The sequence below is a fragment of the Cydia strobilella genome, chromosome 1, assembly GCF_947568885.1.
Source record: "Cydia strobilella chromosome 1, ilCydStro3.1, whole genome shotgun sequence".
NCBI classification, from domain to species: Eukaryota; Metazoa; Arthropoda; class Insecta; order Lepidoptera; family Tortricidae; genus Cydia; species Cydia strobilella.
In genome coordinates this window covers 3,738,107-3,765,995 of record NC_086041.1, presented here as the reverse complement: position 1 = coordinate 3,765,995, position 27,889 = coordinate 3,738,107, and the positions used below count along the sequence as shown (strand labels likewise).

General features: G+C 39.5%; 1 protein-coding gene across 1 annotated transcript; it reads right to left on the bottom strand.

Annotated features, from left to right (window-relative positions):
- Window positions 1–131: 131 nt before the first annotated feature.
- Window positions 132–27,889, bottom strand: LOC134749916 (phosphatidylinositol 4-kinase type 2-beta). The gene is made up of 11 exons (XM_063684970.1): window positions 27,518–27,889; window positions 24,278–24,396; window positions 18,294–18,494; window positions 13,490–13,615; window positions 12,412–12,509; window positions 11,229–11,367; window positions 9,708–9,850; window positions 8,453–8,528; window positions 8,099–8,238; window positions 4,765–4,854; window positions 132–2,888 (listed from the first exon to the last, which is right to left on the bottom strand). The coding sequence occupies exons 1-10, from the start codon at window positions 27,741–27,743 to the stop codon at window positions 4,767–4,769; spliced, it is 1,356 nt and encodes a 451-aa protein (XP_063541040.1). The 5' UTR covers window positions 27,744–27,889; the 3' UTR covers window positions 132–2,888; window positions 4,765–4,766.

Here is a 27,889-nt window from a genome sequence, read left to right as displayed (position 1 = left end):
GAAAATGGCACATTTATGCAAAATACCTGGTATGCAAATAAAGATCTCTATCTATCTCTAATATAATTTATTTTGGAAATAGCAAATCACGTGCCGTGCTCACACAGTTCTGTCAAAGAAAATACAATATTGTAACCAAATATTCATATATTGAATAACACATTTTGTACTATGAGCTATGACCAAAGATCGAAATAAATAGGCAAGCCATAGACAAACTTTAACAAATCCTTAAACTAAAACTAAATGGACAGCTATAGTACAATACAAGCAATAGTTTTAGCATGTTACTTAATGTTATACATGCTCGTGATTTATACAAAAATAAAAATAGGTAATGTACAAAAAAAGCTACAAAAATAAACATATTTGAGTCTTGTATAATTTACACAAGGAAATAAAAATAAATTATTAAGCGAAGTTGACATAAAATATTTGATTTCGCCTTCTCAATGTTGTTTTTTACTAGAAATTTGCTTATATTATACTATAGGACGTACACTAAATATACACTTTACAAATCGGTTTTTTGCTGTATAGTATGTGATTCGATTAAAACTTGGGCTAGTATTTATAATAATCAAATAATTTACTTGTTTTATTATACTAACGCCGGTAATCTCGAACTATTGATTCCTAATTAAATGTCGATACAACGTTTAGGTGTCCTTTACAAATCGTCTATTCATTATCGTTAAATATTTGAGGTATTAAATTATTTTAAACCGGGTCACTCACGTATTATTAAGTCGAATAGCTCGACATGTTTCGGTCCAATTTACGAGGACCGTCTTGGGCCGCAGTACACGCCGCGCCCTCGACCAGTGAAGACGTGTCGTGTCCCCGTGAAGACGGTCCTCGTAAATTGGATCGAAACATGTCGAGCTATTCGACTTAATAATACGTGAGTGACCCGGTTTAAAATAATCTAATATATTTGAGGTATAGTTAAAACTGAGTTAGATTCTCAATTTATTACTTAATGGAGACGAATTTGTTTTGAAGTATTATTACTTTTGTTGTAATACGAAAGTAAAATATAAAAAATATCTCAGAAAAAATACATTCGACTAGTTTTGGCCAAAACATGACCCCTAACTCATTACTGTACTGATAAAAAACAAATGTTTATACGTAGTACTGCTGATTTTAAAAAAAAACTTTAAAACATACACTTTGTACTGTACCACTGTTTGTGGAGTATTGTTTTAGATCTAGTTAAATAAAAAAAAAGTACCAAGCTGCTTAATGCAAGTTTATGATGGAAATATTTAGTGCGTTAGCAGGCGTGGCTCACTCCGCGATTTCGTCGCGTCGCTACAAGTACACGCGGCCCACACCAATTTTGGTGTCTAGCCATAGTAGTTGCCGCGCACCGCTACGGAACGGACGCCTGCTCGCGCTTGCGCGACCTAGCGGTCATATCTGTCGTAATAGTTCCGTTTTGTTAGAGTGAATCTTCTGTACCTAGTACTATTATTTATTCTGTGGCGTAAGGTTGGTATTCCATCTGCTCAAAATCTTGGTCCAATGTGTATTGCGTCTCACTCTCTCATTAAGCAAGATGTGAGACGCAAAATACATATTGGACCAAGATATTGGACAGATGGAATACCACCCTAAGCACTGGAACTGGACGAATAAGTAAATGAGATTTTTATAGAAAAAATTAATAAAGTTTGCTCTATGATCTTTCGATAACTAGAATTCTAGGACTTAATAGTCCAGTACTTTGCGTCGAGTAAAATATGTAAGGCTAATACATATGTGCATACATTTGCCACTAAAAGCAAGTTGCAAATGCATGGACTCTCAATAAACACTAATTAAAACACTGATTTAAACTGTCACGATTTTTACTCATTATTATTCACAACGACGGGACTTGATCGCGTAAAATAAGTTTTAAATTTACCTCCGAGGTTTCTAGGACGGCGTAAATTTAAAACTTAAATTACGCGATTAAGGGTCGGTTGCAAAAAACTGTTTGTCATCGTTAAAGAGTTCGCTAAATTTTATTGTATGGAAAGTTTCATGGTAAACCGCCGCGGCGCGCCCGGTGACGTTAATCAGTCTGTCAAGTGCGGATGGTGCAACTGGCACTAAGTCTCGTCGTTGTGAATAATAATGAAACACTAATTAATGTGTAAACAGGTCCCAATGTGACAGTCAGCCACAATTATCCGTATTGACCTTATCCGTATTTAAGACTTAATAGTCAGTACTTTGGGTCGAGTAAAATATGTAATAACGTTAGTAACATTCAATTCCTATCAATCTCCGAATTTTGTTCCCCCAATTATGCAGTTACTAAATTTCAATTGATTATTTCCTAGAATAATTTATTTATTATTAGCAAAGATCCATTGATTGTGTAAGATATGTAAAGTCTAAGACATATGCGTGCCTCGAATTTGACAGCTGATGCAGATGGCGCTTTACGGCTTCATACAATATTCGGCAGCTTTGATTGCCAAAAATTGTTGTTTGACAATTCAGTGGCCACACAAAAAACAAAGGCACAGTACAGCGCCATCTGTTACGGCTGTCAAACTAGGTAGCACATCTATTTCTTAGATTTGACGTCTCTATCAATAACTCTTTATTATTAGTAAACCTGTCACAAATAACCAGGTTTCAGGAAATAAATGACAATTCAAAATGTCACAAATTTTACATTAGGAAACCAATATTTAAATCAAAAGATAGGCACCGTGCCAATGTATACAAATTGTAAATTAATATAAAATTATAGCATAAATTAAGTTACATAAATTCAGCAGTACCTAATTTATATTAATATGCACTAATTAACATTAACATACATAAATATACATACAATTGTTTTACTAATAGCTTCACCGCGTATTATCACCATTTGTTTAGGTCTGAAACAGAAAAAAAAACAGTCACATATTAGAACAAGAACGAGTGAATAGGGGATATTACTGCAATGTTCTGCCACCAGAGTGCAGGACTAGCCTTTTTAGTAAACCATTTTTTATTAATAGCCTGTAGTGTCTCACTACTGGGCAAAGGCGGCCCTTTGATTTCCATGACTCCCGTTGTTGAGCTGTTTCCGGCCAGTTATTAGTGAAGGTGTCTAAGTCGTCCCGCCATTTCCGTCTGGGCCTGCCACGTCCGCGCTTCTTTTGCGGCATCCACTCGGTGGCTACACTAGCCCACCTATCCGGATGCATGCGGCAGACGTGACCTGCCCAGTCCCACTTCAGCCTAGCGGTCTTCTCCCCTACGTCAGCTATGCCTGTTCTGGAGCGCAGTGTAGTGTTTCGGATGCGATCCATCCTTGTGACACCTAGAATGCTGCGCTCCATTGCTCGCTGGCAAACCTTCAATTTGGACTCCTGACTCTCGGTGAGCGACCATATTTGGGCACCGTAGGTTAGGACAGGCAGAATACACATGTCAACGAGTTTACGCTTTAGTGACATTGGAAGGTCCCCCTTCATTAGCTTCTTCATGGACCAGTAGCTCTTCCAGGCGTTTTGAACACGGCGCTCAACTTCCTTGTCTTGCCTGTCGCTGAAAGAGACTAACTGGCCCAAATATATATACTCGTTGACATATTGTATAATCTGCCCGTCAACTTCGACCGTACGTTTTGCACGATTCATTTGAAGTCCAACTTGAAAATTGTTTGTGACATTTGTCTTTAGAAAGAGACACAATAACCTTTTCGACGCCGTGTCAAACACAAAAGCTGTCACTCAAACGCCACGTCATCGAAGTGTCACAACTGAAATTGAACTTTATGCATATGCACGTAGGACTATGTTGCTCTGTGGTCTATGACGGATTAATCCGTCATTGGCTTTCGACCTGCGGCTCTGATATATCCGCCGTTGGCGTCGAAAAGTTTAAAAGAAGTGATATGTTTTACGAATAAGGGAGTTTAGATCAGGGACCGGCCCGCTATCCCTTATCGGGGTTTTATAAGGGTATTGCATAAGGCTTAACTCACCATACCCTTTGCCAGACGAAACCCTTTGTTTTGGTTTTAAAAACCCTTATATAAAGCTACCACATTTGAGTAATCGGTAGCCCAAATACCCTTACAAAACCCTTATCATCCGCTCACCAACACCTTGCATATTGCTTATAAGGGTTAGCCTTATAAAGGGCTTCCCTTTTAGCATATAAGCGTGCTAATTTAAGTCGTCTACCTTGTTCATAAAGCACACATTACTTCGAATCCGAGCGATCGTCGGCGGCGACGGCGGCGTTCTTTGACTAGGCACGTATTTTCTTTCCTTTTCATACACTACCGTAGATATATACTAATCCTGTCCCTTTCACGCAAAGGGAAACCTTTATAAAAAGCGCTTAAAGATAAGGGTAACCCTTATTAAGAGCTAGCCTTATTTTTGGTTAGCTTTTCGGTAAGGGTTAGTCAAGGTAAGGGTATGAATGGGCTTGCAGTTCAAAAGGGAAAGTCTTTCAATGTGTTAGCCGTGTTTAAGTGTCGCCCATTGAAAGGGTTTTATCGCGGAAAGGGTTGTCCGGTCCCTGGTTTAGATTTAAGGAAAATAGTGGTAATTTTAATAACAAAACTTCCGTGAGACACAGACATATTAAATATATTAATAACGGGTCACTCACGTATTTTAAGTCGAAAAACGCTCGACATGTTTCACTCCGTACCGAGGAGTGTCATCAGGAGCTTGCGTTGACGGTAACGGACCGTCACCCAATGCGTGAGTGACCCGTTATTAATATATTTAAAATAGTGTTATGTGAACTCACCGCTACCACCAGGAGAAGAAGGGCGATTTGTGCTGGAAGCGCTGCTGGAACGAGTCGAAGAACCGAGACGACGTCGACCCGCTTTTGGACCTGCAAACAATACATTAGTAGATTGTGTTATAAGGGACCACTGAATCTATCTATCTAGCTGTGACCTACAGAGAATGGGAGATGAGGGAGCATGTAGACAACACCATCTTTGAGTTTACCACACAGGAACGGCCCAAAGGATTCAACGAAAGCCGACAAATATGGTGTGCATTAAACCGTCTAAGGGCTGGTATCGGCAACTGTGCGTATCTCTGGCACAAGTGGGGGTGGAGCGAGTCGGCGGCGTGCGAGTGTGGAGATCCGAAACAGATTATACATCATATGGTATTTCAGTGCCCTGTTACCAGATATAATGGCCCAGTTGAGGATTTTAAAAATCTGACAGAAAGCGCGAGTTTGTATCTGCGGAATTGTAAATTTTGATGTTAAGTTTAATTTAAGAAGTGTGTGTATTCATTGCCATACGATAAATAAATAATGGAAGATGCCGTGAAGAGAGCGTACTTGGGACAACCAAATGGGAAATGCCCGGTTGGACGTCCTAGGGAGCGTTCAAATGTTGAATGTTGCGTGACGCAGATTTCTAAGATTTTAGACCCCCCCCCCCCCCTCCGCCCCCTGTAACGCGCCGTAACGTTTTCGTGTACCCCTCCTCCTTACCTAAAAGTTACGTAACACTCAAGTCACCATTTTATGAAAGTATGTATAGTATGAGGAATGTTATGAAAGTAAAGGAAGCGAAAGAGGAAAGATGCCAGGAAGTGGAAATCCGTGGTCTCTGCCTATACCCCTCCGAGGGAAGGCGTGATTATATGTATATATGTGTATGTATTTTATTTAATAAATAAAAACATTGTTACGTAACGCGTTGTTTGAACCCACCCTCCCTCTCCTGTAACGCATCGTAACGTTTTACAAGATCCCCCCTTGCCCCCCAAATTGCGTTACGTAATATTTGAACGCCCCCCTAGATACCGCTGGAAAGACGTAGTACTTGTAGCTCAAGACCTGCTCAACCTCGGCCTAACGACTGCCGCGACTGGCGAGAGTAATGGCAAGACCGAGAGGCATGGCGTGATCAGAGGCGTCCGCACGGTCGCATTTTTATCGCCTGTCACGTTCTAACAAGTATGTAAGTGTGAAAGTGACAGGCGATAAAAATGGAACCATGCTGCTACTGCTGGTCTCGGAGGCCAAGACTCATTTTTGTTCGTTGCGTCAACGTAGTAAGTAGTATTACAAGGGATGAAACTTAACCCCTGTAGTCTGACTAGTATAAATCTGCCAGCCGAAAAACGACCTTGAGGTTATAAATTTAAAATTGAATTTTCATTGTAATTTCGGACGTGATATTGCGTCCATGGAACTCAAGGGGTTAGAAGGTGGATATTGGCAAAGAGAATTAAGACATAGTGATCACTCCACACATTAAGTTTTGTTACCAAAAAGACTACTATTTTCGTAGCCTCCATCTAGCGTTAAGTAGCGGAACTCTCAGTACTGCTACTCGACAATAGATGTCGCGGCAAACCGAGTCTAATGCTCAACGATTTTCAGCTAATATTATAACTAGCGTAACCGGAACTCTATTTTCGACTCCTGCTTATAATATTTGTTATAAATTGTTGAGCAATACTTTTCGTCAGTCGCGAGACATGTGACATCTTTTTAACTTTTTAAGTTTAGGAAATAAGAATTGTTTGCGATGCCCTCACAGGGTTCATGTTTGAAGCATCTATTGTAAACATTATCATCTGTATAACAACATGAGTGCAATAAATTACTTGATTACATCTAGTGTCGAGTAGCAGTACTGATAGTTCCGCTACTTGACGCTAGATGTAGACTACGAAAATATTTGTCTTTTTGGTAACAAAACCGATATATGGAGCGAGCACTATGTCTTATTAATTTTCTTTGATATTGGGCAGTTGACGTCTTTGGCGATCAATAGGATTTAATAACCCTAAATTCGTGTTTATGTTACCTCTCCACGATGACGGCGGGCATCTGCACTAGCTGCACGGGGCTCTTGTTGTCCTTGAGCGCCTGCGTGAGTTTATGTTACCTCTCCACGATGACGGCGGGCATCTGCACTAGCTGCACGGGGCTCTTGTTGTCCTTGAGCGCCTGCGTGAGTTTATGTTACCTCTCCACGATGACGGCGGGCATCTGCACTAGCTGCACGGGGCTCTTGTTGTCCTTGAGCGCCTGCGTGAGTTTATGTTACCTCTCCACGATGACGGCGGGCATCTGCACTAGCTGCACGGGGCTCTTGTTGTCCTTGAGCGCCTGCGTGAGTTTATGTTACCTCTCCACGATGACGGCGGGCATCTGCACTAGCTGCACGGGGCTCTTGTTGTCCTTGAGCGCCTGCGTGAGTTTATGTTACCTCTCCACGATGACGGCGGGCATCTGCACTAGCTGCACGGGGCTCTTGTTGTCCTTGAGCGCCTGCGTGAGTTTATGTTACCTCTCCACGATGACGGCGGGCATCTGCACTAGCTGCACGGGGCTCTTGTTGTCCTTGAGCGCCTGCGTGAGTTTATGTTACCTCTCTACGATGACGGCGGGCATCTGCACTAGCTGCACGGGGCTCTTGTTGTCCTTGAGCGCCTGCGTGAGTTTATGTTACCTCTCCACGATGACGGCGGGCATCTGCACTAGCTGCACGGGGCTCTTGTTGTCCTTGAGCGCCTGCGTGAGTTTATGTTACCTCTCTACGATGACGGCGGGCATCTGCACTAGCTGCACGGGGCTCTTGTTGTCCTTGAGCGCCTGCGTGAGTTTATGTTACCTCTCTACGATGACGGCGGGCATCTGCACTAGCTGCACGGGGCTCTTGTTGTCCTTGAGCGCCTGCGTGAGTTTATGTTACCTCTCCACGATGACGGCGGGCATCTGCACTAGCTGCACGGGGCTCTTGTTGTCCTTGAGCGCCTGCGTGAGTTTATGTTACCTCTCCACGATGACGGCGGGCATCTGCACTAGCTGCACGGGGCTCTTGTTGTCCTTGAGCGCCTGCGTGAGTTTATGTTACCTCTCTACGATGACGGCGGGCATCTGCACTAGCTGCACGGGGCTCTTGTTGTCCTTGAGCGCCTGCGTGAGTTTATGTTACCTCTCCACGATGACGGCGGGCATCTGCACTAGCTGCACGGGGCTCTTGTTGTCCTTGAGCGCCTGCGTGAGTTTATGTTACCTCTCCACGATGACGGCGGGCATCTGCACTAGCTGCACGGGGCTCTTGTTGTCCTTGAGCGCCTGCGTGAGTTTATGTTACCTCTCCACGATGACGGCGGGCATCTGCACTAGCTGCACGGGGCTCTTGTTGTCCTTGAGCGCCTGCGTGAGGTTGAGCACCTGCCCGCGCATCACGGACATCTGTCGCTCGAACAGGCCCTTGTCGAACCCTTTGTCTTGCTGCGAAACACAATACAATTATGTATTACTCATAGAAATGTTTGGACAAAATCCTGATAGTCATGAAGCTCATGTAATATTGAGACAATTCGCAGATGAACTGGCTAAAAGGGGCATCTTTTACGAAATTTATTTTAATGGTATATTGATGTAGCATAAAATACATAAAAGTTTATATGGAATTTGTGTTATAATTTTTTGAAATTATACTTACTTTGAATAATAAATTTAATTCATCACAAAGTTCCTGGACGAAGTTCATGTCTGATAATAACGGAAGTACTAGCTCTCTGAAACAATGTAAAAACATTTAAGTAAGTTACAACTTTTTTCAAGACACACGATGTTACACGCCCATTACAAGCGTGGATTTTTTTAGCACAGGGCATTTTTTTATAACTCCATTTCACTTTATGGCATATTCTAACTACTACTTGGATATTTTTGTATACTTTTGGTTTGTTTACCTATATGATTCTACTAGTTTAAAGTATTATTTTTGTTGACTCGTAGACTGTAATGGTTGAATTAAGATTTCGTATACCCAACTGTAATTCGGTACTTTTCATGTATGGGCTCCCAACTCAACTATAATAGTCATTTCGAAACGGTTTACTCAACTATAATGAAATTGACCAAACACAGCTCGCCGCGGTCAAGAGGTCGAAACAAAACGATAGCTCAAATAATTTTTTTTTTTTAGCCTGTTAGAAACCATTGCTTCATACGTCAGAAACGCGCATGTGACATTAATATAGCAACATCCATATACTACGAAACCCGCTTAGCGTTGCTTGTTAGTCTTCATAGGCTACGGTGGCCAAAATCGACAAAAAACTGTCTTGAAATTGAATTTAGCGCGGAGCAGGTACCAGGGCCTCATGAGTTACGAGGAGGTGTCGTTGACCAGCCGGGCCGGGGTGGGCTGGGCGCGTAAGAAGGTATGCTCGCATATCTTAGCTTTATACTTTTGATTTGTATACCTTTAAGATTCTACTAGTTTAAAGTATTATTTTTGTTGACTCGTAGGAAAAGTATCATATGAAACATTGTATACAAAAAATGTTCGTGGCGTATTCCCTTACAACGTTCGCCTACGACTGCGGCTCCGGCTCGCGTTGTAACCCACGCCACTCACCCCCTGACCCTTCTTACAACGGTTGCATAAAATACTATAATGGGGTTGGCCGGTCGAAATAATAAGCAGATGGCGCCAGCATAGCTTGCCCTGTCAATCCCTAGAATTTTTAATACCCTGGATGCCAGCCCTTTAAGCCAAATCTCATAGAAAAAGGGGTAAGGCTATAATGGCGCCATCTCTGCAAACCTTTGTAAGTTGCCAACCCATTGTACCGTCACGTCTGAGGCGGTCAAAGGTGATGGCGGTAGGTGGGACCGATCCTTTATCCAATCACAACTACCTTATAATACTAAAAAGTGCACTATATGAGATTTGAGAGTCAACTCACTTGGTCTCCTGCGAGAAAGGCAGCTTGGCTTGCGGCAGCCAGGCCCAGTGGTAGGGGTAGGCTCGCCACGAGTCGGGGTGCTTGAACGGAAATGCCAGACCGTTGTCGATGGCCGCTATCGACACTTCCGGCGTCTGCCAATTCTGCAAGATCGAGCAAAATTCTAATAAAAAAAAAAAAGGTAAAATTTAATAAGAATTACACGAATACGCCGCCAAAAAGCCGCTGCCGTACAACCGAAGTTACTTTCTCATTTTAACCCTTAAATGCATAGTGATGTATGTATGTACACAACAAAAAACATATAATTTTATGCATAATTAGGTAAACTCTATTTGGTCCTGTATAATTATATTGATCGTAAATTAATACACTTTCCTTCGTTTTATTGAAATTTGCGCAGTATTTAAGTTTAAAAAAATTACATTTCTTTTAACACGAAATGGCGGAAAATTGGGAAAATTTAATGATTTTTAATATGTAATTTAGGCGGTTTTTTCGGGGTTTGTAATTATTTATATTTAAAATCTTTATTATAGGTATATTACAAATAGTATAAATTTCTAATGGTAGTAAGATTTTTTATATCTTTTACCAATAATTGTATAAATTTACATAAATTATTATTTACCCTATGTAAATTCTAATACTGGTTAAGCAGTGAAAATCGATGTTTTAATTTATATTTTTATTTTTCCTAGAATCAGTAAACAATTATGTAAGACATATATTAATTTCAGGCAAAAGGAAAAAAATCATGCATTTAAGGGTTAAAACGAAATGCTTTAAGTACGTTAAACTAGGCATTAACATTATTACGTAACATGTACGTTGATAAAAAAATTATGCAAAAAAAAATAGAGCAAATGCTCACACGATGGCCCACAAATGTTGTCAAAAAAAAACTTACTTTCATTCTTCTTTCTCACTCTTATTCTTCTCTTTCACAAAATAAAAACTAGAATAAGAATCACTATAGTTTGAATCTTCTCGAATGATTTTTACTCCTAAGACCGTAATCTGTTAAACGAAAGCCATTGTTCCTTTGTGCGAGCGCTCGCACAAAGGAACGATGGCTTTTGTTTAACAGATTAAGCGCGTAAGGCACAGTATGTATTAGTTACTCTATGGTTTACTAAACGGGCTATTGCAGCACTCTGGTGGCAGAACATTGCAGTAATACCCCCTATTTGTGAGCCTGTATTCCTTATGCTGTAGTAGGAATGAAAATTCCGGAAAAAATCAAATGTTTTTTCGGGAATTTTACAAAATTTCGTTTTTTCCGTTTTTTTTCCAGTTCGATTCAGAAAAATTAAATACGTCACACACAATGCCACTGATGAGTGATGACAGTGTCACTGCCATAAACACACATGCAACCTTAAACTACCTGTTTAAATTCCTAATTAAGTATATTGAAAAATACATTGTTATTTTCGAAAGAAACTTGAAAAAAAACGAGCCGTTTTTGAAATTTTCCCGGTTTTTTCAACGCTATGCTGTAGTTATGATGTTACTTACGCTAGGGTCGGTCATGTCGATATCTCCCCGCGGCGTGGTCTGCGGCGCGTCGTATTTGATCAACCAGTTATCGTTACCGCGATCCGTGTTCCTTATGATGTAATCTAAAACGACGAGTCGTTCAAACTGTAGCTGGAATCTGAAATTGAAGTAAATATAGACAGAGCAGTTTATTTAACTGAAGCCCAGATAGTGTTATTATCAATGTTTCGATTTGATCGTTCTAATTACGCAAAGATAGATATAACTCCGTAATAGATGGATACAGTCTAAGGAAAAAACGTGCCTCGAAAATCAAGAAAATTTGATTCTCGTTCAGAGGGCGCTACTAGCTTTGGCCTACTGTCGTATAGATGGCGTTGACGGTTTCGTTTGTTATTTAACAATTTTAACGCATATCAGTGAAAGAACATGGGTCAAAATCATAAAAATAATTAATGCAAATAAAAAAAATCATTTATCCATATTTAAATACATTTTATCGTATTTTTATAAATCTTCATTTTTGGTTTTAAAGTGTGTCGACAGATGGCAGTGAATTTACTGGGGTTACAAAATTTACTTTGACAGTACCGCTCTAGTATAAGTTACTCTATGATTAACCTTATCTAAATGAAGATGTGATCCGATCAACCGAACACGCCGCGAAAGAGTCGCTCGCGCAATGCGTAGAACGCATATTCGCTCAATTTGGACGCAACTTTAGACAAAATTCAACTTACTGAAATTACCACTATACTATTCTTTATTTTCTAATATTTTAATTAAGTCTACTAGGTTATGAATTAGCTGTCTGGAACGTCTGTCACAGAGCAAATGCGTTATTTAGACGCAACGAGAAACACTAACTTAGCGGTAAGAGCGTGCGACTTGCAATAAGGAGGTCGCGGGTTCAAACCCCGGCTCGTACCAATGAGTTTTTCGGAACTTACGTACGAAATATCATTTGATATTTACCAGTCGCTTATCGGCGAAGGAAAACATCGTGAGGAAACCGGACTAATCCTAACAAGGCCTAGTTCCCCCTCTGGGTTGGAAGGTCAGATAGCAGTCGCTTTCGTAAAAACTAGTGCCTACGCCAATTCTTAGGATTAATCGTCAATCGAGCCCCAGGCTCCCATGAGCCGTGGCAAAATGCCGGAATAACGCGAGGAAGGTGGTGAAGGTGGTGAGAAACACTAACTTCCTCATGACGTGCGCGGGCGGCGGGTCCTGCTCGAAGCGCCGCAGCCAGTAGTCCGCGTCCTTATACCCCTCCACAAACAGCTGGAATGATCCCGCCTGGAAATATACAAACATGTTTTTTTTTAATCTTGAAAATATGACCGTAGTTGCTAGGAAAAACCTATATTTTTTATTTTTGGATGTTATCTCACTGCCACATATGGACAACCTATTTCGGATAGACAGGCTAGCCAAGTCGTCGAAACTGACGCATGTGACAGGCCCCACGGTATATAACCATCTAGCAAAAAATATTACTGAGGCCCCAAGCGTAAGCAGCTTTAAGCACCGCCTAAAAGGATGGCTTATTGAGCGCCCGTTCTACAATTATGACGAGTTCATAATGAGCAAAGATAGATATAACTCCGTAATAGATGGATACAGTCTAAGGAAAAACGTGCCTCGAAAATCAAGAAAATTTGATTCTCGGTCAGAGGGCGCTACTAGTTTTGGCCTACAGTCGTATAGATGGCGTTGACGGTTTCGTTTGTTATTTAACAATTTTAACGCATATCAGTGAAAGAACATGGGTCAAAATCATAGAAATAATCATTTATCTATATTTAAATACATTCTATCGTATTTTTATATATCTTCATTTTTAGTTTTAAAGTGTGTCGACAGATGGCAGTGAATTTACTGGAGTTACAAAATTTACTATGACAGTACCGCTCTAGTATAAGTTACTCTATGATAATGAGCAAGGAATAGTAAAATATTAGATCTATATAATTGTATTTTTATGTTGTATCTGTATGGTTTTATATATGTATAACTTATATTTGATATTTAATGGGATTATGCCATGATTATGCTTACTAAATATGTTAGGATTATTTATATTTAGTAAATGTTTATAATTTGTATCCAAAGTTCCAGACTGACATGTAAATTAGCTCTACGAATAAAATGATGATGATGATGATGATGGATAAGGTAATATCTGGGAGACCGAGCTTTGCTCGAAAAACATATAAAAACTCAAAAATGCGCGTTTTCCCAGTGACTGACAAACTATTTTGCTATACAATAGTTACCTTAGGCGGGAGGCCCATCCTGTTGAACCGCAGGTTAGGAAACTGCTCGGTGATGGCTCGCTTGAGCCGCGAGCGCTCCCGGTCTATCCGCAAGTAGTTGAACGTTTCCGATACCAGCTTCACCACCTGCAATGAATATCAAATATTTGGAATTAGACGGCAGCACAATAAGTAAAAAAACCGGCCAAGTGCGAGTGGGACTCGCGCACGAAGGGTTCCGTACCATTACGGAAAAAACAGCAAAAAAATCACGTTTGTTGTATGGGAGCCCCATTTAAATATTTATATTATTCTGTTTTTAGTATTTGTTGTTATAGCGGCAACAGAAATAGACCATCTGTGAAAATTTCAACTGTCTAGCTGTCACGGTTCATGAGATACAGCCTGGTGACAGACAGACAGACGGACAGCGGAGTCTTAGTAATAGGGTCCCGTTTTTACCCTTTGGGTACGGAACCCTAAAAAGAGAATTTTTGATACAAGATTTTATCGCCACCGGTAGTTTCCTTTCAAGCTTTCCATAGTCGCTGAGGCAATTCTAACAAAGTATGCGTAACAGAGTATGCGTTGCTTTAGCACATAATTCTTATAGCCACGTTTGGTTTCCATCATCTGATCAGAAATATGGGACATTGGTCAAGCAAATTTTGTCAGCAGAAAAAGGCGCGAAATTCAAATTTTCTATTGGACGCTATCCCATCGCGCCTACATTTTTTAAATTTGCCGCCTTTTTCTACTGACAAGATCTGCTTAACCAACTATAATTCTATATTTAAAAACCACCGACAAAATATAACAGCTACACAAATCAGCAGCTGATTTGGATCACCCGTTTTGGCGACAATTGGGAAAATTGATCCGTGTGAACAAATACTTAATCAGTCTCTCACCCTAAATGTACACATCATGCAGTCCCCGTTCCTCCGTCGGGAGTAAAAAATAACCAAAGATACTAAATGGTTTTCTCAAGACTGATTAAATGTGCCATTTTCAACCAAAAGGGTACTTATTGTCGCTTGTCAGTAAGGCGCTATTTCCATATAACTTCAATTAGAAATCAACCTTATCAACAAGCGACAATGTGGTACCTTTTGGTTGAAAACGTCACAAATGTTTAGTTTTATCATTGTTCGATGTACTCCTCAATTAAGCTCCTATGATGAAGAATGAAGGAACTCCAGGATAGTACTAATTTTCTTTTAATTTACTTAATAACTAAGAGGTACAAGTAACGTTTAGGAACTCGATATATTTATATAAAATAATTGATATGTGTAGCCGCTTCGTCTGTACGGTGCAGTCTAAATGTAGGTACGCGGAACGGGGAGCCGTGACGTATGTGTGTGACGTCATGTGTTGATGTGTCGTCAACTGGTCTTCGCTGGTACTTATATTGCGCCAGCAATCATTAATGAAATTAAAATTCTTTATTTTGAACTAGACGTACATAGGGTAGGGGCATTATAGTATTTAAAAAATTAATCCAAAAAAAATATACACAATCGATCATTTGGGGCATTTTCTATGAAAAGGGATCTTATTGTCGATGGCGCTTACACCGCACAGCGTCGCGCGGCATTGTATTTATATCGGAGCATCGTTTATAATGGCGTAAGCGCCATCGACAATAAGGTCCCTTTTTATAGAAAATACCACATTTATTTGCAATAAGCACGAAATGTGCGTCTCCAAAAATATTCAGTGACTAAAAATCTTCGTCACTACTTACATTAATCTATATGAATCATAAAACAAGCACACGCCAAAGAAGACTCTTTTTATTTTGAAATAAAATATCAAATCGCGTAGACAGTATTCTTTGCACCAATGCTACCTATAGGCAGTATTAGCTATGTCTGATCTGATTGCAGCTATCAGTCACGTTAACCGATAAGCATTATAAACAATGCGCGTATCGATCTGTATGTGAGCGCTCGCGCGAACGAATGCCGTGACGCAACGTAGATATGCGTCATCGGCAGACGTCTAAATTAGGAAATTAGTCTGCGCTAGACTCGGCAAGAAAGCCTTCCTGCGTTCGGAAAGTACCCTAATAAAATAAAGCCTAATTTATGGATATAGGTGGCACTTTGCTCGACGTATAAAACGATTAAATTTAAAACATGTACACAATATTTATTAGGGTCATACACGTGTCTCCTATGGTGATATCCAAAGTTAAGGGCAATAAAATCTAATTTTCTCATTGAATACTTATTTGTATAAAGGGGTACTCCTTCGGTCGTAGATTACTCCACAGAAGCAGGAGTGGCTCACTCCGCGATTTCGTCGCGTCGCTACAAGTACATGCGGCCCACACCAATTTTGGTGTCTAGCCATAGTAGTTACCGCGCACCGCTACGGAACGGACGCCTGCTTTGCGCCACCTGGCGGTCATATTTGTCGTAATAGACGCGTTTTGTTAGAGTGAATCTTCTGTACCTAGTACTATTATTTATTCTGTTACAGAAGTGATAAAATTTTGCTTCTAAATCTGTATAATAACCCATCAAACTATTACTGGCTCCTGGTGGAGTCATGTGATATATGCTATAATGTACACAAGGCTGACGAAAGATCTGAATGATATAATACAATACTCTTTGTTGCACACCTCACACAGTTTACAATACATGTACATAATCAAATAAATATTGACCTTTGAAAATGTAGATTGTTCGTATAAACAAACACGGCTGACCTAGTATCGTCTGGAAAGCCTAAGCTCACATGAAGGAAACGCGCTCAACAATAAACCGCAGGCGACGTGAGATACAGCTACACAAATACCAGCTAAGCCACTTCATTTTTTTTTTACTGATTGAGTAGGAAAGCGGGCCCTGGCGCTAGGCCGGGAAAACGCTAGGTCGAAGAAGAAGATATTAGAAGTACTTTGATTTGCCTGCTTAGTTATTTACGTGACAATAATACAGCAATGTTTTGAAGTTAAAAAAAGTTTGGCAGTACTATTTCAATGTAAAACCTATTGAAAATGCATAATAATAAATTAGTAGTAATTATTATACATGCTTCTTCTTCACACCATTTTTTTTTAGTATAAATACTTCGTGATTGTGAATACAACTCTTTTGTGCATTTTTAGTGTTGATTCGACCAGTCAAGAATAGTTTTATGTAATTTTTTAACACTTGATCTATAGCGCTTTTATAAATTATGCCTAGGTACTAGGTACACGGAGTTTCTTATTAGTTATTACCATTCAACTGAGAACTAATGGCACTTTTTTAAGCACATTAGGCATGTAGATAGGAAACGAGCACATAACGTACGAATGAATAAAAGTTCCGTCCTTTTTTTAAGATGTCTGCTATTTACTGCAAACACTTACCTACATAAGATAAGTAAATATGTTGCCTTAAAAAGGTAGCATTACAATTAAATGTATGGATACATACATCAGACATGTATTTTACGGTAACCGCTTTCTAACAAGCATACATACATTTCGCGCAGTGATGCTTCTGTTTCCCCACTATTCCATGAAAATGTAACATGATCGGATCAAATTGAGATTCCGTATCAAACTTGCGTGCCGGTAGTGTAGGTATTGAATTCCACGGCGCCGATATAACGATGACGTACATAAGGCACCTTCGTAACTTCATGGAGACGTATTGGAATTGGAAGCCATGCAAAGGAAGACTCAACATTACAGCCCATCAGTGTTTCTGAGGCGCGTATTCTTGATATATTCGCGGTAATATTGACCTACATATTCGAAAAAGTTTCTGACCTAAGCTAAAATGTAGTTATGCTGTACTAGAAAAGCTAACATCATTGTCAGTGCCGTACGTACGCCGTATGTGTGTATTTGCCACAAATGTACGGCGGTCGTTTTGACGTTGTTAGTTAAACGCCCACAGTGGCAGTGGGCTTCTAAGGCCCACTTGCACCATCCCACTAACCCAGTGTCAAATTGTACTGGTAACCATGGTAACTGCAGGTTTAACCGGTTAACCCCGGGTTAGTGGAATGGTGCAAGTGGGCCTAAAGCGATCAATTTATTGCACAACCCACAAAAATATATTTTGTTGTGTGTAATAATGTGCAATTATTGATTAATTACTATATTAGAGTACAATAACGCCCGGAGATAAAATATAATGACTTCACACAGTCAATGAAATCATATTTAATGTAGGTAAAACAAAGTTATGTCCCTCGATAGTCATAACAAGGAAATTAACCTAAATATAATAAAGACATGTTTAGTTTAATGGAAAGCGGGCATGTAGTAATTACTACATATGTGTAATGTAGAAGGCACTTTGTTTACATCAACACATCAATTGTCATTCATGTTTTAGTGCAAGTATCCCTCATCAAATATTGTTTTCATAGTTTATTGTGTTGTGTACACTTACCCTAATTTTTGGCACGATTTTCAATCCAATCTTGGCATCCACGAGACTCGCACCAACCTACGAGGTACCCCCGGGTGGGGGATCAGACCTCCCGAAGTAGCAGGGACAACAGCTACAGAGTAAGTAATAGTATTATCATACAGAACGGCCACGCACCGTACCGCCTCGACTCGAATTACTTCGCCCCGCGACAGCAGATTGACGGCCGTTTGCCGGCCGCTCAGTACTATTTTTAAGCAACTTACTCACATTATGACGCATGACGCGTGTGCCGTTCACACATGGAAACGGAAGTGATTTTTGATGTATAGCGTGTCCGCCCTGTGACAGAGCTAAGCATCGTCCCCTTGCTGTTCAGGGGGTCTATTTATAAGTTTGAATAGTTCTTTTGTTTTTAATACCTTATAATTTGCACTTACCCTAGTCTTTGGCACGACTTTGAGACCAATCTTGGTGTCGACGAGACTAGCTCCGGCCTCCGAGAGGTACCCCTGGTTGGGGATGAGACAGGACCTCCCGAAGCAGCAGGGGCAACACAGCTTGTGCATCCATTTCGTCCATTTTGGATTTAGCCGGCCGTAGGGCTCCTCGTCTTTTGGTTTGAATACGCCTATTATTTTCTGTAAGAAATAGGTTAAAGCTTGTGGTCAACTGGTGTGGGCTTGTTGTTTAAAAGTGGAGAGAAATAATGTATTCTAATGCTATTCTCACGTTTATTTGGTTAAATTCGAGAATCGTTATAAAATCCGTGTAATATAATCACGTTTAAGGGATCGGCCACGCCGGTGTGTTGTGGGACGCACAGTTCACGGCGACTTCTGCTGTATTGTGTGTATGTGTTGTATGAGTGTAAGATAGAACTCACTAAATGAAGGAGGAGGAGGAGGAAAGGAAGTCCCAACCACTGATGGCAATTTGTAGACTAAGCTTACAAGGAAATAAAACAATTTTCATTTTTTCATTTTTCATTTTTTTTTCTGCTGCGTTTCGTCCTTGATATATTTCTCGTATTATATCTAGGATCTACGGCATTTTCCATTACATATTTGTGACGTTTTCAATCAAAAGGTACCACATTGTCGCTTGTCGATAAGGTTGATTTCTAATTGAAGCTATATGGAAATAGCGCCTTACTGACAAAAACCCGGGAAAAATCTGGAATAAGGGGTCATCCATTAATTACATCACACGCTCAGGGGGAAGGGGGGGGGGGTCAAGAATATGTGACACGTTGTGACAAGGGGGAGGGGGGAGTCTCATACTTTGTGACGTCACTTCAATTTCACTTGCTTTCAAACATTGTTTGGACTTTTTTGTATCTAAATCGTTCTTATTCGTGATTTTATATCATACAAGCGACAATAAGTACCCTTTTGGTTGAAAATGGCACATTTATTTGTTACTTCAGAACAAATCATTTAAAAATATCATATATTCATGCGTCACAACATGAACATATATTTGACTAGTGTAGTGTATATTGCGTATTAAAAGCGTAAGATGACGCATTTTGTTATGAATTATCAAAAGGGGTCGCGACACGAATGACACGATACCTCGATCCTTACGAGAATACTCCTATGTAAACCTTTTATTAGTAGTATTATTGCTACCTATACCGGTTGTGTACTTTTTATTTTATTTTTTTATTATAAACTGATCGGCGATTGGCCCTAGTCACACCTGATGGAAAGTGAAGACAGGGCCTAAGATGGAGCTCACCGGTTCAGTAACAGCCTATTCACTCTTGTTTTAAAGAGACCGAGGTCATATTGATCAGGGAATACAGATGGCGGGAGCGCATTCCATTCCTTAGCCGTCCGTACCAAAAAGGAGGAGGCAAAACGTTTCGCCCGAACGAATGGAATGTGGACCACGAACGGGTGCATTCGCTCCCCGCGCCTGGATGTCCGATGATGAAAAGGGGAAGGTGGGATCAGGTCGTGTAGTTCCTGTGCGCACTCCCCGAAATGTATCCGATAGAACACCGATAGGCAAGCGACTCGACGGCGATGCTCAAGGCTCTGTATCCTTGACTTGACAGATGGGTCATCGCCAAAGAGAAACCTAACCTAAGAGAACCTAAATTCAAAATACTGGCCAAGTGCGAGTCTGACTCGCCCACCGAGGGTTCCGTACAAATTTATAGTTTTCAGATTTTTCCCTGTACTCGTAGTGTAAGACGATATTACTTGCCAAGTTTTATAGTTCTAGGTCAACGGGAAGTACCCTATAAATTTTGATTCCCTTGAGAGTGTAGAAATATACGTTTTCTGCGGCGTAAACGGCCGTATCTTTTTTTTACTTTAACTTAGAAGTTTGACTTTTTCAGTATATGGTTTGAATTACAACTCGATACCCTCTACGCGTTCCCGAGATAAAGGGTCTTGACAGACGGACAACAAAGTGATCCTATAAGGGTTCCGTTTTTTCCTTTTGAGGTACGGAATTCTATAAAAGGGGTAAAGTACCTAACATATCAATGGACTGACCTTAAAACTAGACAAAAAGGCAGAAGGAGGAATCAAGTAAGTAACAGTTTGTTTCCGACACACCAAATAAGGGAACCAGTCTCGTAGTCCCCTTAACCCCGCGTCGGAATATTTATCTATGCTCCAATTTAACGCAAAACTGGTATGGACCAGCTCTGCATAGTATGAATAAGAGCAGATTCTATGTATTCTACAGTATATAAATGGGTTAGCACATAAAAAAACGGCCAAGTGCGAGTCGGACTCGCGCACGAAGGGTTCCGTACTATGCAAAAAACTACAAAAAAATCACGTTTGTTGTATGGGAGCCCCACTTAAATATTTATTTTATTCTGTTTTTAGTATTTGTTGTTATAGCGGCAACAGAAATACATTTATCTGTAAAAATTTCAACTGTGACACCCGTCCGTCCCGTTTTTACCCTTTGGGTACGGAACTCTAAAAACAGGCCAAGAGCATGTCGAGTCTTGCTCAGTGTAGGGTTCCGTAGTTACCTGTCCGTCATCATAGGTAGACTAAATTGGGCGTTTTTTTGAGCTACTATGAACGTAACTAGCAAAAATAAGTACCTTTCGCAACACTTGCATCCTTTTAATAAGAAGATATGACTTTTAGCGATAATTAAATAATTACTTAACCTATCATACGAAATAGTTTTCATTGAAAGTTTCTTTTAAGTCGTCCGTGACTGATATATAATACCATGCTAATTTGCAGCTTTCTAGTACTAACGAACCCTAAAAAGTGTTGTATCAAATGTCGTTTTCGTTAAGCCGCGTGCGGTCACGGTCACAGGAAAAGTGCCGTATTATGTTGAAGGTTGTGGTTAGCTGTCTGAGACGTTACCAAGGAAGTTAATAATACCTACCCCACACAGTTCCTCATAATCCACATCATTTCATAACTTTTGTGACATTTATTTTATTTTTAATTTTTATTTTATTTATTTGGGGCATCAACAGCAGTACAAAAAAACCGGCCAAGTGCGAGTCGGACTCGCGCACCGAGGGTTCCGTACTTTTTAGTATTTGTTGTTATAGCGGCAACAGAAATCACGGTTTATGAGATACAGCCTGGTGACAGACAGACAGACGGACAGCGGAGTCTTAGTAATAGGGTCCCGTTTTAAACCTTTGGGTACGGAACCCTAAAAAGTAATACAAAGCATCATCATTCGCTTGCCCTTGTCCCATTCACTTGGGGTCGGCGCAGCATGTCTTTTTCTTCCATACATCTCTGTCACCCGTCATCTCATCATTCACTTGCGTTAGTTTCATATCATCTTTCACACAGTTCATCCACCTTTTCCTCGGTTTTCCTCTCCTCGTACTTCCCTCCACATTCATTCTTAATACCTTTCTTGTCACATGACTTTCATCCCTCCGCATCACATGCCCGTACCATGCTAGGCGATTTGCCCTTACTTTTTCTGTTATGGGTGCAACTTTCAGGCTTCCTCTTATATACTCATTCCTTATCCTATCCATTCTCGTCACGCCACACATACAAAGCATAGTGAACAGAAAACATAGCCAATTACAGATTTCCACAAAAGCACAACTAACATGCAATAACTAAGTGGAAACCAGAGAATACAAACAAAGAAGAGAAAAAAAAAACATTTTATACAAACTACATATGGCTTGCATAACATTTTTAGGGTTCCGTATCCAAAAAGTATAAACGGTACGCTATTACTAAGACTCCTCTATCCGTCTGTCTGTATCCCATGAACCGTGATAGCTAGACAGTTGAAATTTTCACAAAAAATGTATTTCTGTTGCCGCTATTACAACAAATACTAAAAACAGAATAAAATAAATATTTAAGTGGGGCTCCCATACAACAAACGTGATTTTTTTGCAGTTTTTTGCGTGATGGCACGGAACCCTTCGTGCGCGAGTCCGACTCACACCTGGCCGGTTTTTTGAATTATAAAACAAAGATTTCACTACTTTTTAACCCCCTACGCAAAAAGAGAGGTGTTACATGCTTTGCGCCAATGTCTGTCTGTCTGTCTGTGGCATCCTTACTCCCCAACGGATGAACCGATTTCGATGCGGATTTTTTTACGTGAAAGCGAATTTCCTTGCGGTGGTTCCTAGCTATGTTTGATAGAAATCGATCCAGTAGTTTGACGAGTATCACCTCTTTTCCGAAATGATGTATTTGGCATAACATGAATATTTTTGAGACATAACGTAGGGAGTTTATTTTTTATTTTTTTAATACTGTTTATGGGTAATCTGGTAATAATTCTAACCATTTCCTGGTGCTTTCATAATAGATTGTAATACGCGCGGCAGTCTTTTTAATAATAGAAAATAGGTACTTATTTTTTTTTCTCTGAAACAATTTTCTTTGCAACAGCCACAAGCGAGATGAGACAAGCTTATTAATATGCAATACAAATTCATACCTAACGCAATTGAATCAAGACTACTCAGGACTACTGATTGATAATGATAAACGCTTGCCAAAGAACCTTGAACTCTATCGCCATGACTATAAAGTTGTTTATTTATTTATTTAGCGCAAATTAAGCAACCTAGATGCGATAGCCTTGTCGCGTTCATTTGTTTCATTAATCATTGTCAAGATTGAACATCGATGGGCAATTTCAGCGAACTAACAAATACATACACTCGAAATTGAGCTTTAGGTTTTCCTAGATAAGGTCGTTATTCCATATTCAGTTTAACTATTACACTATTTTTTACTGCATCAAGTACATATTGGAAAATATTTAATTCTAACCATTTTCACTGAAGATTATTAGCACATTGCTCATAGCAGACAACATAACAAAAATTGTAACAGTTTAAAATAAAGTCCCAGACATATCGAAGGCCGCGTGACGCGTGACTCAACCTCGTATCGTTAAATTTTGATACTTAAAATTTTGTACTGAAGTAGGTACAGTCAAGGGCATAAATATATATACATTCCCAAAGTTTAAAAAATATGTGTACGATGTGTGTACGCTCTTACACCTTATTACAATAAAGTCGTGTTCACATATTTTAGAGCCATTTGTCTGGATAGATATTTTTGCCCTCGACTGTACTGAAAGGTATAATAATATTTGGGCAAGTAATTGGTTGATTAGGAAATTTATTATGAAACGATAATAGATGAAACAGTCTTCGAACTTTAAAAGATAATTGAACAACTGATATTTTAACCTTTTGGACGCCAATGACCGATATATACGCACCGTAGGTTCAACACCAACCAAAGACCGATTAATCGGTCATAGACCACAGAGCAAGTTCAATTTAAGTTTTGACGTGGCGTCTGGATGACAGCTTTTGTGTTTGACACGGTGTCGAAAAGGTTAAAGTGTACGTAACACGATGCGTAACGTAAAAAGTTCATTAGATCACATTTTAAAATTGGAGTTTCTTCTCATTAGACTACTGGCGCCACCTAATGGACTAATATCTAATGAGCATTAAAATTAAGAAACCAGTCTGATTAGTGGCAATTTAGTGGATAGTTCAAAGGGATTAAAATATCTGAGCACTTTACCTATAAATCGTGTTAACACATAATTTCTAGGGTTCCGTACCCAAAGGGTAAAAACGGGACCCTATTACTAAGACTTCTCTGTCCGTCTGTCTGTCACCAGGATGTATCTCATCAACCGTGATACCTAGAGCTAGACATTTGTTCACAGATGATGTATTTTTGTTGCTGCTATAACAAATACTAAAAAGTACGGAACCCTCGGTGGGCGAGTCCGACTCGCACTTGTCCGGTTATTTTCCGGTTTATTAGAGTTTTATTACCAATTGGTTGTGACATCTTAATGGTGTCGTGAAATAATTTTGAATGCCAAGTGTGTCGCGTGAGTCGCGTCTTGGACATTGTCGAATAATGTTGTAGATTAGGAAGACATATACACTTACTCCACCAGGGTTCTTGACGAAATAGGAGCCGCTGGAACCCTGGTATATCCTCTCTGGGAAAATGTTGTTGTCGATGGCCACTTCCGCCTGCCATACCAGCTCACTGAACTGTGGGTCATCTGTCAACAATAATAGGAGTTACAGATGGTAATAACACTGGTAACATGGTAATGACACTAGTCCATAACTAAGACCATAAATAAAGTGATGGGCGGTCAAACTCGATAAGTCATGCTACTGGGTTTTTGAAATTAGAACTATATGTGATGTGCAAAGAGTTCTTATTTAAGTGACAAAATATCTAGACTTATCGGGTTTGACCACCCATCCCTCGTATTGCGCCACAATTTACTCATTTCAATTAAATTTTTTACTACACAAATGAATGCAATAAAAAAAATTCTATCTATCTATCTATCTAGCCCTTTTATTCTGAGCTAGAGTATGTCCCGTAGCTCAGTGTGCCGCTTGGCAAAGGCCTCCTCTAGCTCTTTCCATTGAGGTCTGTCGTGGGCCACTCTTCTCCAGTTCGGGCCCGCTGTGAGTTTGAGTTCATCCTCCCATCTTGTTCGGGGTCTCCTCTGGCCCCGTGTACAACCTCTTGGATACCAATCTGTTACCATTTTGCTCCATTTTTCCCGCCTGTCTCTCAACATGTGGCCAGTCCATCTCCACTTCTGCTGATCTATTTTAGTGAGTATGTCGGTCACTTTTGTTTTTTGTCTCAGGTCTTCATTTCTCACTTTGTCTAGTCTGCGTGTTCCCGTCATACTTCTTTCCATTGATCTCTGGCAGTACTTAAGCCTGTCTCGGTGCTCTTTGTTGAGTGTGAAAATTAACTATAGTAAATCAATTTTTTTTGGAGACCAAGAATAAGAGAAGAAAGAGATTTACCAAAATGATTCTTTATAGTTGCCTTGCCTCTATGGACTATTGTTAATTTATAAATATTTATAAACACAACTGACAACTTACATCTTATTTTTTTTCTATACCATTATTCAAATTTTAAAGTGGTTAGCACCATTTACTTTGGTCATCAGAAAAACAATATTCCAACCTGCTAAAAATCAAAATTTTTGCCACTCTTAGGGCCACTTATACCATTCACTAACCCAGGGTTAGCCGGTTAAACCTGGAGTTACCATGGATACCAGTAATACCAGTACAATTTGACACTGGGTTAACGGTTTAACCGCTTAGTACTATTAGTTATTCGGTGCCCCGGGTTAGTGCGATAGTGAAAGTGGTGTTTAATGAATACATTCATAGTCATATAAAAGGGCTTTAATTAATTAAATTACATAAAACCATCTCATTGACACACTCATTATTATTATTTTCTCTTTCCTCTTATAGGAATCGCAATAAGACTATCTTTCTCTATCAAAGAGTGTCAGGCCCGAGTTTTTTTTTCCCACTCCGTCAAAAAAAAAAAAGGCTGTTTATCAGAGACCATTGAAATTTGCATGTTTATCTACAGCTGACTATTGGGTGAATGTTGCTGTATGTCAGTTTGAATGGATTAACAAGTTGCTAACATTGCTATGCACCTATGCCAACCAACAAATCAAATTAAAGCGAAGCAAATCAAGTTAATCTATGGTTAATTTTGTATCAGAACAAACAAGCTTGGAAGATTTACTCAGTAAGAGTTTGTACATGAACTTTCACTATGCACGTTGTATTTAATTAATTTATTTGGTAACTTGATAAGATTAGAGACTCCTAAGATGTATTGTTTTGAAAAGATGTGTCCTGCCGAGTTTGTTGCCGGTCCCATATTGGGATACCCTCCTCTAATTGAGGGGGGTTTAAATCTTCTCGGGGCAGAGGTGTAGGGTTATAGCCGGTGTAGCTTTATTTGATGTTCATATGCGCATTGTAATATGCCTACTTGAATAATAAACTTTCTTTATCTTATCTTATATAAAATAATAAAAAATAAAAAGCCTTTTTATTCCATGACTACTAATAAAACATTTACAATCTTAAAAAAATATATTTAACCTTACATACTATAGTGTTAGGACCCCTGTCGGGTATAGGCCTCCTCCAACCTCTTCCACCGTTCTCGGTCTTGTGCCTCCGAAAGCCAGTTGTGGGATATCTTTTCAATATCGTCTGCCCAGCGCGCGCGCGGGCGCCCTGCTCCGCGCTTGCCTCCTGGGCCGAGCCAAGTAGTGGTTCGCTTTGTCCATTTTATATCGGTCATCCATATATAACTTTACAGTAAGAAATTGTTTTCGAAAAAATATGAATCATATTCAATTTGTTATTGTATTTTATTTTATAATTTATGTGTGTGTTTTGTGAATTGTAATTGTATCTCACTAACCTTAATTAATTTTAAGTTTTGTTGTACTTACTAACACTATATGGATCAAAATGATTCAAATTAAATAAATTATTGAATTGAATTGAAAGTAAAACTATGAAAATGGATTATATTGCGTATATTGAATTTATAATACATCCCAACGTTTCAAACCCTTACAGTGTTTGTAGTTTTATTTCATGAGTCTCTATTGCAGTAACCGAAGACAATATTATGAATCATACAAGTTAAAATATGTAGATAAAATAATAAAAGAATGTAATTAGTGATAGTATTCATGCAGTATTTCTGTAAAGCCTTCACAGGTAGCATATGGCAAAGCTTTTTGAGTAAACAAGTGGCAGAATTTCATTTATTTTATTATAAAAAATACACATTACAGAGATTAAAAATTAATTTGCTCACCACAGTGAAAAGGCTGATCCATAATAAAGGAAATTTATAAAAACCAAGCAATAACAGAAAACACAATCTACAATTGTTACAGTTGGCTGAAAATTGACATTGTACTTTACCTTGTGACTATATTCACTCAAGTTACCTGACTAAACATTATTTTTCTAATTAATCTACAATAGCATGAAGTTGAACACATAATAATGCAAAACTTAGTAGCAAAACAATGCGAAATTATTATCACCTTGTATTCAGGGATGTATATAGAAAACCAAGGTCAATTTAATGTCTATATATATCAATGCCATTGGATTATAAAATAAACAGACTGTATGGAAGCCATACAAAGCTCACAGGGAAGTCAGAAAAGTATTTTTAGAAAAAAAACAAGCGTAACCGATTTAAATTGAACATGATTGCTTGCCATATGTTCCGTGGGCGCAAACTTAGGTTTTTGGTAGATAAATAGGCGGATACATGACTCAGTGATAATAGCACGTAATTACCTGGAAAATGGTTGTAGGACACTTCAAAGTCGCCACGGCCGCCTAGGAGCGGCTGCGACTCTCGGTTGACCCCCGGGGAATCCACGTTGCCCTCGAAACCGACCTCTGGCACTAAACAAATCTCCTCAACACTACTGGACAGAGATACCACGCCGTCATCCGGCAGCGTAATTGGATTGTGCGGCTTGTCGAAATCGAAGTTCAACAGAGTCTCTTCCGTACTCATGAGTAATGTTAAACAGCGATACTCTGCCGAGCCTCATTTAATTCGTCTTGTAAATTCTTTGTTCCACAATCATTTACACAAACACGACCACTTCTTTCATTGTAGCCAAGCAGAGACTATAGAGCAGTGACAATACTGACAAATTC